This window comes from Podarcis cretensis, assembly GCF_951804945.1.
Source record: "Podarcis cretensis genome assembly, chromosome: 4".
In the NCBI taxonomy this organism is placed as follows: Eukaryota; Metazoa; Chordata; class Lepidosauria; order Squamata; family Lacertidae; genus Podarcis; species Podarcis cretensis.
Window position 1 is genome coordinate 59,452,663 of NC_137173.1, and position 18,853 is coordinate 59,471,515.

General features: G+C 42.0%; 1 protein-coding gene and 1 long non-coding RNA gene across 14 annotated transcripts in view; one reads left to right on the forward strand and one right to left on the reverse strand.

The window, feature by feature from the left end:
- Nucleotides 1-18,853, reverse strand: part of LOC307215344 — a 551,858-nt gene that overhangs the window by 494,235 nt on the left and 38,770 nt on the right. The window lies entirely within an intron of this gene.
- Nucleotides 1-18,853, forward strand: part of CASK (calcium/calmodulin dependent serine protein kinase) — a 134,758-nt gene that overhangs the window by 87,393 nt on the left and 28,512 nt on the right. For 10 of the 13 annotated variants that reach the window (XM_079974496.1, XM_079974500.1, XM_079974492.1 and 7 more), the window contains 8 exons: nt 1,363-1,380; nt 4,086-4,207; nt 6,298-6,375; nt 8,901-8,981; nt 10,740-10,928; nt 14,166-14,244; nt 15,161-15,246; nt 16,975-17,043. In XM_079974496.1, the coding sequence (XP_079830622.1) occupies nt 1,363-1,380; nt 4,086-4,207; nt 6,298-6,375; nt 8,901-8,981; nt 10,740-10,928; nt 14,166-14,244; nt 15,161-15,246; nt 16,975-17,043 (722 nt within the window). The remainder of the gene's footprint in view (nt 1-1,362; nt 1,381-4,085; nt 4,208-6,297; nt 6,376-8,900; nt 8,982-10,739; nt 10,929-14,165; nt 14,245-15,160; nt 15,247-16,974; nt 17,044-18,853) is intronic. The other 3 variants (XM_079974497.1, XM_079974501.1, XM_079974493.1) reach the window with 1 other exon arrangement.

Consider the following 18,853-nt stretch of genomic DNA (forward strand, 5'->3'; position numbering starts at 1 on the left):
CCGGCTGCAGCTGCTCCCCCATCTCCGGCTCCGGTTGGGTTGCTCATGATGCCTCTCTTTGCACAAGCTGCTTTCAGGGACTGTCAGATTGCTGTGGTGGGATAATGAGCTGCTTGTGCGTTGAAGCTGGCTCCCTCAGAGCTCACTCAGTGTAGTGAAACCCTGCCTTGAGCGGAGCCCTTCAGCATGGCTCCGTCAGTCGCTGGTAGAATCTGACAGTGGGCGTTTGCGGAAACGTTTCCAACATAAAAGCTGTTTCACGGACATGCGCCTCCTGGATTCCCTGCGTGACAGTTTCCGGCGGGGGGTGGGGGTCCTTAAAGGCTGTTCTGATACCTCCTCGCTGTTCTCACTGGAAGTATCCCAGAGCCTCCCCTCCGACTCCCTTTCCTTTGGAGCTCCCGCACTCCCCCTACTGGTTCCCTCTTCTGCTGAAGAAGAGGCTCTCCTATTCTCCTGAAGCCTTCTCACCACCTGTCCTTCCGATGGCAGTTCCCTGACAAATGGTCATCTGTGCAGGCATGCAGCCTGTTCCCTTCTGCAGGCATTACTATTTTTCTACATGGCTAATTTATATATGTGTTGTGACCATTGAAAATTTGAACTGAGTGGGAAGGTGGGTGCATTGAGGATGGAGTGCCTGCCAAATTCTAGCTTAGGTTGAGAATGTTCCCAAATGAGACTCTGTGCAAAATCCATATGTGTATCTGCACAGATGACTACTCAGAGAACTGGCATTATAGGTAAACAACCTGTTCTTTGCATCACACTTGTTTTCTTCTTCTGCCTGATGTTGAATACATCTACTCACCATAATGTTTACATATATGTATTTGTTTTCCTCTCTGAGCAGTTTTAAGATCATTTTTACAATAATTTTCCTGGCTAATCCAGCTACAAAAAAGTCCAAAGTTTCTCACAATTGAATCACAGGTTAATGTTTTGAAATTATGATCAAACTGCCTGGTAAATTGAATTTACTAAAGATGTGAAAAGCTATGATGCTATATAATTATGCACACAGATTTTGCATATATATCATGTACACTTGTTCTTCCTTACTCCTGTATGGCATAACTGAGAGCAAAAATATTGTACTTGCTTTAATTTTAAAAATTATACAACTGCCAGAAAGTCAGGTGTTTAGAATAGGGAAAATGTACGACAGGGTCTGCTTCCCCACTTTGTATTGCTTATTTTAACCAACATATTAAAATATAATCTATAATAAATAAAAAAGTGTTTGTGTGTTCATCTTTTTTGTGTGGCTAAGCTAGTGCGCCAGGTTGCAGCTTTTATAATTGCTTATTTTGAAATCTTCATGCTATTTGTTGTTTGTCCAAATGCTGCCTTTCCTGCTAGGACTTCTAGCTGCAGAAAGTAGGTATCCCTTTGTTTTCCTCTAAAGCTTTGCATTCTGCTACTGTGTTTGGCTTGCATGTTTAAATCTGCTATTTTCTCCTTTATCCCAGTTTTATATTGCCTGTGCTTAAAAGAAACATAAAAGCATGCTGTAATTGTATACACTATTTGGTAGTTAAGTATAATAAAAAATGTTTCTTCTGAATTTTTTTTGGAAAGCTGTTCTTGATATAGTATTAAGAGTAAGAACACAATTCTTCTCCAAGCAAGGGTGCAAAACCTGCATATGGCAGGTTTCCTCAACTAATCAATGCAGCCCTTTTTCTCTTCCTCAGTTCAAAGCACGAAGAAGCGCACGAAGGCCTTAAGGTAGGCATAGGCAAACTCAGTCCGTCAGATGTTTTGAGACTACAACTCCCATCATCCCTGACCACTGGTCCTGTTAGCTAAGGATGATGGGAGTTGTAGTTCCAAAACATCTGGAGAGCCAAATTTGCCTGTGCCTGCCTTAAGGGAAATGGGAGGTCTGTGTGCCCCACCCTCTCTCCTCCTGTAATTTTAAGTTACTGAAAATCAATATATTGAGTAACTTATAATACACATGTTCTCTCTTCTCCACTCTCGCATTCAATCCCCCCCCCCTTTTCATTTTTTGCAATAATTGTAGTTTTCCAAAAGTGTGCAAACTATGTATAGCATCAACTAGTGTTGCTTCCAAATTATGGCCTCAAATCATAGTTTGGAGACAGTTCCTGGTTAGTGCTAACCATAGTTTTGCCTGATTCAGATGCCTCACCAATTGCTGGTTATCACAGCCCATGGAGCAGAATGGAGAAGCTGCATGCAAAGCTGGAGTTGGGACAACATGAACCCACCACACAGCCTGATCTTTAAACTGTGGTTAGAATAGGTAAACATATTGAAGCTGCCTTATGGTGAGTCAGACCATAACTCTGTATTTTGTCTGTTCAGACAGGCAGCAGCTAAAGATGGACAAGTTTCCCCTCATTTGCTTTTGATTGACTTGTGAATGAACATGCCTTTGCTTTCTGTGTAGAATCCTCTTTATTTTAAATATTAGTACAAGTTTCACGACACTTAAGAAGATAATACCCTGTTCTAAATCTCAGGATCTCCTCTAAGTGAAGTGCCCTAAAATGTCAGATCTGTTTAGGCAATACTATTACCACAATGGGAATTTTTTTTTTTTATTTTGGCACCAGCTGTATGCATTCTGCACGTCTGCAGGTTTGCCATGCAACAATGGAATCTGATATCTGCTGCAGAATTTGGTATCCTGGATATCACAGTTTCTAACTCAGGGTCCTAGAATGGGATATCAGAATTAAAATTGCTACTCTTCTGGAAAGTTCTATTTGGTTGCTCTAATTAGAACACATGTATGCATTCCACTGTTCAAGTATATGGCACTGACAACTGTGGTCTAGTATCTGACTAAAAAAAGTAGCTCAGGTATTAAAACGGGGTAATTAACTATAAAATGTATATCAGTTTCCTTTAAATTTTGTTCATTTTTAAGAAGTGGCATTTCCTTACCATTATTAAAGATTGCACAAAATCAGTAAGCTAGGGGTATGAGGTAGATATTTCCATGTTTATGCATATGGAAATACATTGACTTTCCCGCCCACATCAAATATTTACTAAAGACAAATCATTGTAGCATGTTGGAGTACTTATGGTATGGTACTTGTGAATGAAATGGTGTTTGAGAAACAAAGTATTTCATGTAATATGGAAACAAGACAGCTTCGGTCAGCAAAAGGTAGTAGCTAGGATTTAAAGACCTATTTTAGGTCTTGAGCACCATACCTCAGTTTCTGCTATGCAAAATTGACCTTTTTCCTCTTATGTGCTTGTCCACCATTCCTTTCACAAACTGCTTTTCACAAACCATTTGGTGGTGGTGGTGGGATTTAACATTTTAGATTGGGGGATGGGAGTGGGTCGCTGTGCCAGAAGAGCCAATTTTACTTTAATTTTTGCCTTTGCTCACCTAGTTAGTACATTCCAGACATGTGGGGCTACAGCTAGCATCGGCCCAGCTAGCACTGCACTTATCTTTGCATCTTAACCAAAGTTCATAATTTATAACAAATTCTGTTCAGTTTCAGAACAAGCCAATTTCAAACTGTGCTTTCTGAAGCTGATTGTTAAACTGCCCATAGACTGTTACAAACCACAGTCACAGACAATGGCAAGATGAGATTAGGGGAAACTGAAACAGAACACTGCCCAAGTTGTCCTTCTGGCCTCAAAGGAAGAGGGAAGGGGAGCTTGGATGCCTTTCAACTCGGACATACCATGCTACACCGTGGATTACACATGATGTATGAACTCAACCAGTGAAAAATGTTGGCTGCTCTTGCATTTCTGATTTAAAACCAATACACTCTTGTCAGCTCATGTTACAGACTTAAGCATAATTGGATTGCGGTGGAACCAACTTTAGATGCTTTGTGCTGACAAACTCATGGTTGGATTGAGGAAGCCATTTCTATAAGCTATATGAAAATTGTTTTGTGTTAATGTATTTTTTAATTTATAGAATATAAATACATGAAAATATGTTCATTATGTTCAAATAACAGTTCCTCAGCAAAAGTTACAGCTTTATGTCTTGTTTCATTGAAATATTCTTGTTCCACTTGAGCCCTCAGTCTTTTCTCTAAGTAGTTTCTTCTCTGTGTCCTTGGCTATAGGAGCAGTCTCACAAGTGCTGGACAGCCTTGAGGAAATCCATGCGCTTACAGATTGCAGTGAAAAAGATTTAGATTTTCTACATAGTGTTTTCCAGGATCAGCATCTTCATACGTTACTAGATGTAAGTATTTTCCTAGGCAGAAATATTTGGTTATTGAAATATTTGGAGCAAATCAATGTTTCTTGGTTGTAGAGAATATTAAAATTGCTATAGATCTTGAAATAGCTTGGAGGAGGAAGTGCTTAAGGTACCCTAGCCTCAAATTGCCTTAAAACATTTCATGTCAAAATCGTGATCAGTGCCTGGTATATTTTAGCTGGTTCTATAAACGCTCATAACAGCCAGCACTTTGAATTGTGCATACACCTTAATTGGAAGCCAGTAGCACTCCTTGAAAGGGACGCGGGTGGCGCTGTGGGTAAAACCTCAGCGCCTAGGACTTGCCGATCGCATGGTCGGCGGTTCGAATCCCCACGGCGGGGTGCGCTCCCGTCGTTCGGTCCCAGCACCTGCCAACCTAGCAGTTCGAAAGCACTCACGGGTGCAAGTAGATAAATAGGGACCGCTTACCAGCGGGAAGGTAAACGGCGTTCCGTGTGCTGTGCTGGCTCGCCAGATGCAGCTTGTCACGCTGGCCACGTGACCCGGAAGTGTCTGCGGACAGCGCTGGCTCTTGGCCTATAGAGTGAGATGAGCGCACAACCCTAGAGTCTGTCAAGACTGGCCCGTACGGGCAGGGGTACCTTTACCTTTACCTTTTAGCACTCCTTGAAAGCTGGTGTTCTTTCCTACTTGCTTCCATCCAGTGTCTCAGACACCGAGGATTCCCTTCTCTGTCTAGGAAGTAGGCTCTTCCAGAGAGAAAGGCATTACCAGGGATTGGGCTTAGTGGCACCTGTCACTGAATGCAGCTAAAAACATGGCCACTGGATTCATGATCAGTTATAGTTTTCAAACACATTTCATAGAAAACTGCATAAAATGTCTATAACAATAATCCAGTCTGGAAGTTGTCAAATGATGAATCACAATTATGGTTCCTGTTTTAGAATTACTGCCATGTAAATCTGTACAAAACTGTTCCTTCTGAAAAGCAAACTGTGAAAATTGCATTGCCTTCAGTAGGACTTTCATGCAAGTACTTTGTGGAGCACCAGTACTTTTATCTTCTTAATTTATATACGTACCTTACAGGTGGTCATGAAAATATAGCACAAATTGATTAGTTTTCATTCATGAAACTCGTAACCCCCACACAAGGAATTTCCATTTTACTTTTCTTATGAAAGTGATATTCTGCCCAATTTCCCACAGCACAACTGCCCGGGGGGGGGGGGGGTGACAGCAACAAAATCCTCAATTCACTAATAGTTCACTGTTGCCTACCTTGGTGGGCACAAATTAAATTTATCTTATGGAATCTAGCAATTTAGTCATCTACCGGGGACAACTTACATGGGAGATTCTGAATAGAGATGACATTCAATTTGCAAGTTAAATTTCTGCTTAGTAGTATCGGGTTTTGTATACCCGAGGCTAGTTTGTGCTGCCACCTTTGTCTGTCCTGAGCTCTATAGCTATAGTTGGAAATATATGAATAATCAACTTATGAAGTTAGTGTTACTTTTTATTTCATACACAGTTTTTAAGGTAAGGGATATTTGTGCAATGGTTTCTGTTCTTGTAAAAAATAAATCTTGAGTTTTAATATTTATTTGGAAACAAATCTCACAGAGTTCAGTGCAACGTAACTGTTTCATAAGTGTATTTTGGCTTGCAGTCTAGCTAGCAGGACCAGTAGTCAGGAGTGATGGGAGACAGCTCTAGCCACTACCATTGAGAGCAGGTCAGAGCACTCTGGAAACAGGGAGGTGTGAACCTGTGTTTTTTGCATGTTGGGTTATCCCCAGCACTTGGGAATCTTCATAGCAGATCAGAGCACCACTTACTGTTTCGGGCCTGTCATATCTGCTCTCAGTGGCAGCCAGCAGAGGAAAGGCACTTTATGCAGCACTACTGTGTCCAGTAAATAGTGTTGGGGAATGTTGGCCATCAAAAAAGGTTTGTGGCCATTCCTATTCTTTAGCATAGCCATAAGATATAACCATTTTTGTGTGTTGTGTGGTTATGTTTGTTTTGGAAAGAATTTTTTGAGATGTTTTAGCAAAAGGTAGACTATGTAGTTATGATGTTTGTGTTTTTCCTTTTAGCTTTATGACAAAATTAACACAAAATCTTCACCGCAAATCAGGAATCCGCCAAGTGATGCTGTACAGAGAGCCAAAGAGGTAAGCATTTTAAACATGTTTGAACTGGTTGAATACAGACTTCTATGTCCTAAATCCAAATGAAATACCGTATTTTTCGCCCCATAGGACGCACCGGCCCATAGGACGCACCTAGTTTTTTGGGGGGGAAATAAAGGAAAAAAATTTTATTTCCCCCCCAGGTGCGCTGCGCTAAGCCCGAAGCTTAGGGGGTGCTGAGCTCAGCGCGCCCCAAGCTTCTGGGTGCTGGCAAGGTCTCTGCTAGCCGTGGGAGAGCCGCGCGGCTCTCCCAGGGCTAGCAGAGCGCTGCGCTAATCCCAAAGCTTGGGACCTGCGGAGCTCAGTGCGCCCCAAGCTTCTGGGTGCTGGCAAGGTCTCCGCTAGCGCGGCTCTCCCGCGGCTAGCGGAGCGCTGCGCTAATCCCAAAGCTTGGGGCATGCGGAGCTCAGCGCGCCCCAAGCTTCTGGGTGCTGGCAAGGTCTCCGCTAGCCCTGGGAGAGCCACGCGGCTCTCCCAAGGCTAGCGGAGCGCTGCGCTAATCCCAAAGCTTGGGGCGTGCGGAGCTCAGCGCGCCCCAAGCTTCTGGGTGCCAGAAAGGTCTCTGCTAGCCGTTGGAGAGCCGCGCGACTCTCCCAGGGCTAGCAGAGCGCTGCGCTAATCCCAAAGCTTGGGGTGCGTGGAGCTCAGTGCACCCCAAGCTTCTAGGTGCCGGCAAGGTCTCCGCTAGCCGTGGGAGAGCCGCGCGGCTCTCCCAGGGCTAGCGGAGCGCTGCGCTAATCCCAAAGCTTGGGGCGTGCGGAGCTCAGCGCGCCCCAAGCTTCTGGGTGCCAGAAAGGTCTCTGCTAGCCGTTGGAGAGCCGCGCGGCTCTCCCAGGGCTAGCAGAGCGCTGCGCTAATCCCAAAGCTTGGGGTGCGTGGAGCTCAGTGCACCCCAAGCTTCTGGGTGCCGGCAAGGTCTCCGCTAGCCGTGGGAGAGCCGCGCGGCTCTCCCAGGGCTAGCGGAGCGCTGCGCTAATCCCAAAGCTTGGGGCGAGCGGAGCTCAGCGCGCCCCAAGCTTCTGGGTGCCGGCAAGGTCTCCGCTAGCCTTGGGAGAGCTGGGTCTCCCATGGCTAGTGGATAGCTTCCTGAAGCCTGGAGAGCTAGAGGGGTCGGTGCGCATCGACCCCCCTCGCTCTCCAGGCTTCAGCGAAAGCCTGCATTCGCCCCATAGGACGCACACACATTTCCCCTTCAATTTGGAGGGGAAAAAGTGCGTCTTATAGGGCGAAAAATACGGTAACTGTCAAATTGTTACCCATGGTGCTGTAACATGCTCCATGCACAATGTTCAGCTTGCATGAGTAACTACAGTGGTGTTAGAGTCTTCAAAGATACATAGTATGATTATCCTAATGGAACTTGAAGAAGTCAGTGATATCCTGCTGATCCCAACTGTGGCAATAACACAATTGGTTTCCCCCCTACTGAATGATGTTGCTATCTAGTAACAACAAGGAGCACATACCTGTGAACCTCTCCTCCTCTTCCTTTATTTTCTCTTCTCTCTCATTCACACACCCCACACAAACTAACCAACCAACATACATCTCCCTCTTTCTTTTACTCTCATATAGACATAGACCACACAGATCTACCTATTCTGATTTTTCCTCTTTCTCACACATGCACACCAACCTATCTAGCTCTCCCCGTTTTCACACATACACCTAGACTGCACTGATCTACCTGGCCCCATTTTCTTTCACTCTTACAGACACAATGCACAACTATCTAAATACTTTCCCTCTCCTTTCTATCTCTCACTCACATACCCCCACCTCTTCCACCAACCTATCTACCTACTCTCCTTTTATGTCTCTCACACACCTGCTCCCACTTTTCTATTGTTCTCTCTCTCTCTCTCTCTCTCTCTCTCTCTTACACACACACACACACACACACACACCAATGATGGATACACCATACTGAGTGATACATCCACACCCAACAATCATAAAAATCCAGTTACAGAGTGAAGCCCTCTCCCAATTAGGAAAGTCCCTTCATGGGTAAAGCAAACACATTGCTCTTCCTACCACTTCTGCACAAATCTGTGTGTCCTGACACTGGCATATTAGCATTTGTCCCAGGACACTGTGGGCCTTCTTAAGGAGCTTTTTCTGCTAAAGTGTGGGGTACACATAGCTAGTTAGTTATGCAGATCTGAGACTATTTATGAATCTCATGTAGACTCATCCAGGTTACTTGGAGGGAATGAGTGGGAGATAAATGTAACAAATAAATACAATGCTATTCATAATTAGCATTTTGCTTTGGAATTAAATAATTTAAATTTGTTTGATTTGAATTGAGAGGTTTCATTGAACACTCATTATTTCATCTGTCAAAAGAAAAGTAAGATATTTTAATTAAGTAATTCACTTCTTTTAGACCTTCTATAGAGTTAACATTCATATGATGGGGTTACGGCTGATCGGGGGACGGGAATTAATTTGTTTAAAAGTTCAATTCATTTAATTAGCATGTCTGCTGATTTGGTTCCCAGGTATTGGAAGAAATTTCATGTTACCCTGAAAACAGTGATGCAAAAGAACTGAAACGTATTTTAACACAACCTCATTTCATGGTAAGCAAATGTTTGTTTGTTTGTTTTAAAAATGTATTGTTTTATAACAGTAATAATTTTAATAATATAACAGTAAATAATTTTATATTGTTTTATAACAGTAAAATGTTGCAGTGGCCATTCTTAACATTTGTCGTTGAAACCTCTGCATCGGGGGGAAATTCCTGTGAGCATTAAAACAAAAATCTAGCTAAGCGCACAGAAGTATGCTCAATCAACCATTTGGATTAACACTACTAACAGTATAGTTGACAGTAATCATGCTTGCCTATGGCATTTGTCATCTTCTAGTTATAGTGACAACAGAAAAGTCTAGAAACAATTATTTTATCTAAGGCTGAAATTCTGCATTGGGAATACCACTGAATTCAGTGGTACTTATGAGCAGAAACATGTATAGGATTGAGATGTTAGTTAACTAAGGTAAAATAATTTTAAAAGCAAATCTGTTGAGATGAATCAACTATCATAGTATAAAAATTGTGATAACTAATTAGCAACATATTATTATTTAAATGTATTTATTTAACTTATTTCTGTCCTGCCTGTCTGATATCTAAATTAGCCATCTATAGGCTAAGAGGAACCCTGTAACTCAAAGCCTTGACACTGTGATCAGCCATAGCTGGACTGTGGCATGGCCAAGTCAAGACAGGAAATGTGGAGCTAATTTATTATGTTTGGGAATAAGCTAGCTAGGTCTGCAGTGGGCAATGTGACAAAATCTACCCACCACCACCCCCCCAAAAAAAGGACCTGGGAAAGGAGGCCATTGGCCATACTTTCTTCACGTGGATGAGTATTGCTGCTATCGCTTGGAACTCCTCTTTTAATTAAAATAATTGCAGTTTCCTCAAAAACATCAATCTACCCACTCTTTAGTTTTTGTTTTCACTGAATTAAGGGTGCTATTAGGAGCAAACATTATCTCACCATTCCCATAGAGTACAATACTCTTGTTTCCAATAAACCACATTTTTTTTAAAAGGAAAGTTAAGAGGTGTGCATGTGTGTCAATGAAGTACGCACACATCACACAATAATGTAAATACAGTGGTACCTTGGTTTAAGAACAGCTTAGTTTATGAACAACTTGGATTAAGAACGCTGCAAACCCGGAAGTAGGTGTCTTAGTTTGTGAACTTTGCCTTGGAAGCAGAACATGTTCCGCTTCCTGTTGAGTGTAAATTGAGTCCCCCGCTGCTATGGGAAAGCACGCCTTGGTTTAAAAACGGTTTGGTTTAAGAACAGACTTCTGGAACGGATTAAGTTCGTAAACCAACGTACAGTGGTGCCCCGCAAGACGAATGCCTCGCAAGACGGAAAACTCGCTAGACGAAAGAGTTTTCCATTTTGGAGGTGCTTCACAAAACGAATTTCCTATGGGCTTGCTTCGCAAGACAAAAATGTCTTGCGAGTTCCTGCGGTTTTTTTTTCCTTTTCCCCCCCTTTTTCTAAGCCGCTTATCCGATAAGCCGCTAAAAGCCGCTAAACCGCTAATAGCGCTAATCCACTAAGCCATCAATGGGCTTGCTTCGCAAGACGAAGAAACCGCTAGACGAAGAGACTCGCGGAACGGATTCTTTTCGTCTTGCGAGGCACCACTGTACCACTGTTGCTTGGGTTTTGAAATCTGACAAAAAAGATACAGTATGATTCTAAGACACCATCATTATGTATGTAGAATATGTTCAATCCTCATACATGTAGAGTAAGCACAAGAAATTGTGGAACATCCTAACTGTTATTTTCTTACAGGCCTTGCTTCAAACTCATGATGTTGTGGCACATGAAGTTTACAGTGATGAAGCATTACGAGTTACACCACCTCCCACCTCTCCATATTTAAATGGAGATTCTCCAGAGAGCGCCAATGGAGACATGGACATGGAGAATGTAACAAGAGTGCGATTGGTTCAGTTCCAGAAAAACACAGATGAACCAATGGTAAATAGACAGCTGCTCCCATATAAAGATATCTGACTTGCATCCATTCATTACCAGATGGTAAATTGTGACTAATGACTGGATCATCTTTAGAATGGCATTTGATAGCTAATCATTACAAATGTTTTATTGGGGATTCTTAATAAGTTGTAGCATTACATATTGCATTTTCCTAACTTTAGAAACAGACTTCAATTTGTAGTTACCGTATTTTTCGCACCATAGGACGCACTTTTTCCCCTCCAAAAATGAAGGGGAAATGTGTGTGCGTCCTATGGTGCGAATGCAGGCTTTCGCTGAAGCCTGGAGAGTGAGAGGGGTCGGTGCGCACTGACCCCTCACGCTCTCCAGGCTTCGCACACCTCTCCGCAAGCAGCGGGAGCCCAGCGCTGGGCTCCCGCTGCTTGCGGAGACTTGCCTGCATGCCTAAGCCTGCGCGCACTGAGCTCAACGCGCCCAGGTTTCGCGGACCTCTCCGCAAGCAGCGGGAGCGCTCCCACGGCTTGCAGAGAGCTGCCTGTTTCGGGGCTGGGGTCGGGGAAGCTCGAGCTTCCCCCGCCCCAGCCCCGCGCCTGTGGGGGAAATAATTTTTTCCCCTTTATTTCCCCCCAAAAAAACTGGGTGCGCCCTATGGTCCGGTGCGCCCTATGGTGCGAAAAATATGGTAACTGTGTTGCTGCTGCAGCTGCTTAGCCCAACTATATCATAGTATATTCTCATTCCAATTCAGTTTTCCAAGTGTTGTTGCTTATGTAGCCAAAAGGCAACAGCCATATAAAAGAGTTTCATGGGAAGAATCCCCAAAAGTAGACCAATGAGGACTCACTGCCCATGGAATGCTAGCTCTTTGTGGGGGACAGGAGTGAAAACGGGATGGGAGTGGGGATCGGATGGAATGGCTGGAAAATAAGGCAGAAACACATAGATATAAAAGTACTTGACCATTCACGCTCTTGCTAGATGAAGCCTGCTTGTTCTGCCTAAAAAGGGAAAAATTTGAAGGTTCCCTCGAAACAGACACATACCATTCTGTTGTGAGGACCCACCTGCGCATCCTAATAGCTAACACAGATGGCTGAGCACCAGTCCATGTATCACTGAAACAATATCTACACACAAGAGGAAGAATCCAAGTTGGTAGAACTCTTAAGAACTTCTGCAGAAATACAAAAAAGCAAAACTAGGCGGGGAAGCCCATGTGGGCAGGAATAACTGCAGAAGGAACTGATGAACACTGAGCATGCTCATCTGTCATGGAATTCTGGCTAATATAGGCGAGGGGAAATAGAACTGAATTGCTGGCAACCTAAGCAACATTGTTATGCTGAAAAGAAAGTAAAATCCTTAAATTGCAATAAAAAAATGATAATGGCTATTCCAACAACAACTTGGGATTTTGCAGAAGAATAAAGTCATAGATACTCTCAGAAAGGTTACCTCAGTTTATATATCTGATTTCTAGCTTACAAAAGTATCCTCCAAGTGAACTTCAAATATCTGATAGAGGATATTCTCTCAAGAGAAGAATTACGACCTTTCTTGGTGTACCTGCAGTAGAGTTTTCCTGTGATAAGCCTTGATTTAGAATGTTAGCTGACATAAACAGATATAACAGAATATTTTCTTGGAGAGTTTGCATGATAGACCTTCTAAAGAACAACTATTTGATAATATTGTAGATGGAAGCCTTTAGCTTCCACAAATCCGTTCATAGAATTGGCCATTTTTTCAGCTGGTTCAGATCTTTAAAAACTATCACATAACAGCCCAAGTGACCCAGAGGATTCTGCCTGCATACAGGAAATAATGTTTGAGTTGGCATATCCCTGGTTTCCCAGCACATCCGATCTGTGACTTCCTGGTAATTTCTGTGAGTGCAGTATCTGAAAGGAAAATACTACAGTGGTGCCCCGCAAGACGAATGCCTCGCAAGACGAAAAACCCGCTAGACGAAAGGGTTTTCCGTTTTGGAGGCGCTTCGCAAAACGAATTTCCCTATGGGCTTCCTTCGCAAGACGAAAGGCCATAGGGAAATCTCCGGGACAGCGGGGAAGAGCAGCCTTCCGAAGGCTGGCGGCGGGAGGTTGTCTCTCCGCCCCACCGCCAGCCTTCGGAAGGCTGCTCCGAAGGCTGGCGGCGGGAGGAGGGCTCTCCGCCCCACCGCCAGCCTTCGGAAGGCTCCTCCGAAGGCTGGCGGTGGGGCGGAGAGACCTCCTCCCCACCGGCAGCCTTCGGAAGGCTGCTCCGAAGGCTGGCGGTGGGGCAGAGAGACCTGCTCCGGCCGCCAGCCTTGGGATGGCTGCTCCGAAGGCTGGCGGTGGGGCGGAGAGACCTTCTCCCCGCGCCAGCCTTCGGATGGCTGTCCTGAAGACTTGCGGTGGGAGGAGGGTTTTCCTTCCCACCGCCAACTTTCAGAATGCTGTTCTGAATGTTGGCGTGGGGAGGAAAAACCCTCCTCCCACCACAAGCCCCGGGAACAGAGGAGAAGCGCTGCGCGCCTTCCCCTCTGTTCCCATACCTGTCCCGAAGGCTTGCGGTGGGGAGAAAAGTCCTTCTCCGCACCGCCAGCCTGGCAAGCGGTCTCCATAGGAACGCATTAATTGATTTTCAATGCATTACAATGGGAAACCGTGCTTCGCAAGATGAAAAACTCGCAAGAAGAAAAAACTTGCGGAACGAATTAATTTCGTCTTGCGAGGCACCACTGTACAATGTTTATGCAATTTGCACAAACAAAGTAGAAAGTGGTAGGTTTATTATTATATTCTGTATTAGTTGCTTACTATAAAAAGTCACTAAGTAAGTTGTAAAAGGTTCAGAGCAAAGAAGGCATAGCATAAAACCAAAAACAGTACATTTCAATAAAATCATTTCAGTGACCCCATTCATTCATTCATTCATTCATTCTCCCCCTCCTCTTGAAGCAGCCCAGGGCTGCAAACACATCCAAACTTTCGTTATGTCTTGTTTTTAAGCATTCTAAAACAGAAACAGTTACAGTAAAAAAAAAACCTTCTAAATACAATTTCAGTTAAAAATATTCTAAAAACAATTATAATTAAAAACAGAATTTTATCCAGTGATCTAAGGGTTGCCATAAACAGACCCTGCAATTTCAAACATGCTGGGTCAGACATTATTTCTACTACACATCTGTGAAGAATACTCATATGAACAAATTTAGTTTCTGAGGATACTTGTTCCCTATTTTCTGAATTGATTGTTTCTTTTTACTAGGGAATCACTTTAAAAATGAATGAACTGAACCACTGCATTGTAGCGAGAATTATGCATGGAGGAATGATTCACAGACAAGGTAATGTTGGCACAAGAGCAGATTAGCACAACTTTCATGTGGTACCCTGCAAACATGCAGAGCTTAGAGGCACTGAGTCCAAGTGACGCAAGAGTACCTGGTGCTAGGAATTCTTCAGTGGCTATGGTCCCATACCTCTCTGCTTCAGCAAGTCCTGTTGCTATACCCCGGGGTGGCCAACTCCCAAGGTACTACGATCTACTCACGGAGTTAAAGTCTGGCAGTGATCTACCCCCTTTTGGGGGGTTCAGGTCAAAGCTGCTGAGCTTTTTTGAGGGGAGCTACTAATCTACCACAGACATCCAGTGATGTACCGGTAGATCATGATCTACCTGTTGGATGTGCCTGCTATACCTGAAGCATAGAAATGCTTCAAGAAACAACATAAAATGCAAAGGTTGATTTCATACTATATTTTGTGAACCAGTCATGAGTAAGGCCTCATTAAGACATGAGCTAACTGGACTGCAGCCAAGGGCCCATCTTCAGTGGCTTGTGCATGGTGGGCTTCCTACAGCATTTTATTTTGTTTCTGCTGTGTGTTATGTTCTCTCTCTTCTGCCATCCTTGCATTTACTGCTTAGTATGGATCTGATTTTAAATTGTATTAAGTTTTAATGATCGTATCATTTTATGATTGTTAGAAACCACTTTAAGGTCTTGGAGCAAAAAGCAATCTGTACATTTAATAAAGAAGAAGATGTGCATTAAAAGCATGAGAGTATGAAAACCCACTGATATATATAGTGTGTGTTGAATAAGAGAAATGAAAGTAGAGTATTTTTGATGTTAATATTTAATATGTTGATGTAGATTAATATTATTTCAGGTATGGCTCCTTTTACTGCCAATCCTTTTTTCTTTGGGATTTGATGCCTCTGTTACACAATGCCATATTGCTTTCCTGCTTCTATAGGTACGCTTCATGTGGGTGATGAAATTCGGGAAATAAATGGAATCAGTGTAGCAAATCAAACAGTGGAACAGCTGCAAAAAATGCTTGTAAGTATTCAAATTATGCATCTGATTTATCTAACTTCAATGGAGGAATAAAAACTCAAATTTGCTTCTTAAACTAATGGAGTCCAGTGCTGTGAGCTTTGCTTCCCCATCACCTATCACTGTTTTTTCAAGAGATAATTCTTTGCAAGCTTAACCTCAGGCCTCAAAGCATTTGTTGTCCTTTCCCCTTGCTTCTTCTGATTTTCTTACCAACTAAAGTGGGACGAGATATTTACTGTCCCTGAGGGCTTATCCACAGTTACCTTTTGCCCTGCCCTTTCCAGACGCCGGTCCACATTTTAATGCTCCGTGTCCGAACATGGGAGGGTGTGTGTGCCCCAAGCCTCCTGCACAAAAAACTGTTCTTTAAAGCTGAATTGAAGCAAACATCAGTTGAGGTTTTCCACGGATTGCTGTTTGCTCCAGTTGAGCTTTAAAGAATGGATTTTCACAGGGAAAGCTCCAAAGCAAAAAGGGGTGGTGGGGCTCGGACACAGAGCTTTTAATTGCGGCTTTGCCTTGAAATAGCAGAGGAAAGGTAAGCATGAATAAGCCCTAACTAAGTGTTTCAGTTGGGATGACTTGTACTACACACACACAAATACAGCATGATTTAGCGATACTCATAATGGCAAAATTAGAACATTTGTCTTAAAAAAAAATCTTAGAATCATAGAGTTGGAAGAGACCACAAGGGCCATTGAGTCCAACTTCTTTTTCTCTTCCATTGAAAAGTAATGCTCTCAACAGTTAGACTGACCATTCTGATCCTGTCCTTTTAAGTTTGAACAAATAACTTGTGTGTGTGTTAGTGTAAGGAGCAGAAGTTGAAAATGTTCAGTGACACCGATCTTTCCTTCATGAAAACAGTAATGAAAAATATTGTGTCTTCAGTGATCGCTGTTGTAGAAGTTGTTCAGTCTTTGGTTGTGTAAGTTTAATCTACACATTCTATTCAGGGCTGGAGATGCATTTTTATATAAAATACTTAACTCAATCTAAATAGTAGTACTAAGCACAGGAAGGAAGTTATTTTCAAAGCATTCTATTAAGCAGCTTTCATCTGTAAGATTTGATTATCCTTGTTGTTATCTTCTGCTTGTATGCCCGCATTTGTTGTTCCTAAAATAATCCCATTCTTTGAATTTAGCCTCATTGTTGTTTTTAAAGAAATAATGGATTATGACAAGCCTTTGCATGCTATGTAAATAAATAATAATTATAAAATCCGCAGCAAGCTGCAGGTTTCACCTTATAATAATGGTCAATTTAGGTTAGAGTTTTTAATGTTAGTGTTTCAGTACTCAACGCCACTCTCTATTTTTCCATCTTCAGTATAACAAATTTTATGCTATATCAAAATTATTTTCTTTGAATTTAACATGTAAATTGAAAAATAGTCGCATGTCTTTGTTGCTAAAGTAAGCCAGGAAGTGACAAGGAGAAAAGGTTGAAATCCCCAAGAGAGAAGCAGCTTGCAGGTTCAAAATGTTTGTGATGTCTTGCTGATTTCTGAAGACCTCTAATGAGTACTAGTGAACAGTACAGGTGCATCTGGTTTGAAATACAGCCACATGATTGCCATATTTTCTATTTTATTTCTGAACATGAATTTCTGAAAGAACTGCTGAAGCTCTAAGGTGTTTTATTTTCTTGAAATATTAGATGGTTTTGAGTGTTCTTTTGTTGTTTTTTAGTTTTTTAAAAAATGTATTTCACTTTCTCCAGAGGGAAATGCGAGGTAGTATCACCTTCAAGATTGTGCCAAGTTATCGCACCCAGTCTTCTTCATGTGAGGTAATGAATTTAATGAGTTACTCTCTTTCTTCTCAATCCTATAACCTAACTGCCTGCTGATGGCTGAATGTTATTGCTTTCTGGGAAATTGTTTCTGCCTGTGCTGTTAGATCACGCACACCAATTTTACAACAAAGATAACGGAACAGAGGAGTAGCGCTACCTACCTACTGTGTCGTCCTTCTCTCATATCATTACATCAGCTCATTAATTGCTCCCTAACAGCCTATAATATGAAAAAGGACTTGTGCTATTTCCTGCTTTATTTTAGGCATAATTGGGACATTGGGTGGTAAAAAGCAGGCTTAAGTAAGTTTTTTAGTGCAGTGAATAAGACGGTATGTTCAGGAGGTCTGTAAAGGCAAAATAAATTCAGAATGCATGGTCTGTTGTTTCTCAAGGCGTTAAAATGTTTAAACTACTATAGCAAATCACTGACAGAAGGATGATACTAAAAGGAAACACATGCTGTAGCAGCAGGGTTTTTTAAAATGTGAGAATTAAAGACAAGCTTTTAAATAGAAAAAGGGAAACATTTCGTATGTAGATGTTCTAGTAGAAACAAACCGATCAAGCCAACAGCCCAATATATTGCATCTAGTGAAAATATTAAACATCACAGAGGATAAATAAATTAGCAAAAAGATCAGTAAATTGTAAGTGCTTAGCAGGATTATGATTATCAATTAATTCCTGTTTGTTTATTATAAAAAGGATAACCATGTGACCAAAGGGCAAGATACTCAATAAAGAGATAAAAGTTATATAGATAAATAGGAAAAGAATATTGAAAATGAATTCGTCATTGGGATGTATGATATATTTCATTTATGATATCCGTTTAATCTACCAATTTAGCCAGAGGAAAGCAAAAGCACCAGATGGCTGAAGAATCACTGATATCAGAAAAAAATGGGGAAATAATTATTTTTATTTAATACATTAGGACAAATTTCTGTATCTAGTACCTAGTGAGAAGTACAGTCATGAAACTTCTCACTTATGATAGAAATTAAGTAGATGTTTGGCTTTGTCAGGAGTAAGCAATGCTATACCAATTTTATTTCATGGGATAACTTATTTCATGAGACAAGTAAATGTTCTAACATACATAGGGTAGATTTACAAAGTCTGTTCCTGTTGAAAATGCTGATTTGGGGGGGGGGGGTTAGAGTTATCTAGAGTTATCTAGTATGGCAGATCAAATGCCTTGTAAGAGAGAGAAGAAGAAAGGAGAAGATTGCAGTTATGAGAATTGCAGTTATGAGAAAAGCCAGCCCTTCTCAAAATCACAGATAATTATTTCATGATTTTAATACAGTGGTACCTCTAGTTACGAATTTAATTTGTTCCAGAGGTCCATTCTTAACCTGAAACTGTTCTTAACTAGAGGCATGCTTTCACTAATGGGGCCTCTTGCTGCCGCTGTGCCACCGGCACACAATTTCCGTTCTCATCCTGGGGCAAAGTTCTCAACTCAAGGTAACTCTTCCAGGTTAGCGGAGTTTGTAACCTGAAGCGTTTGTAACCTGAGGCATTTGTAACTTGAGGTACCACTGTACTTTATATCCTGAGCCCAAAGTTCCATATAATCACTGTTAGTTGTAAGAAGTAGAAATTCACAGTGGCTTATGGTAACTTGGATTCTTTTTGCAATTCATAATTGTAATGAGGCATGGATAGAATGAAATTTTGGGGGGATTATCTAGCCAAAGAAAATGATGTCTGTTCAAAAATATTAAAAGAAAACTATAATTAGGAATATAACACAGTTTTCAATACTTCCAAAAAGTGGGAAGTGGTTCATGGA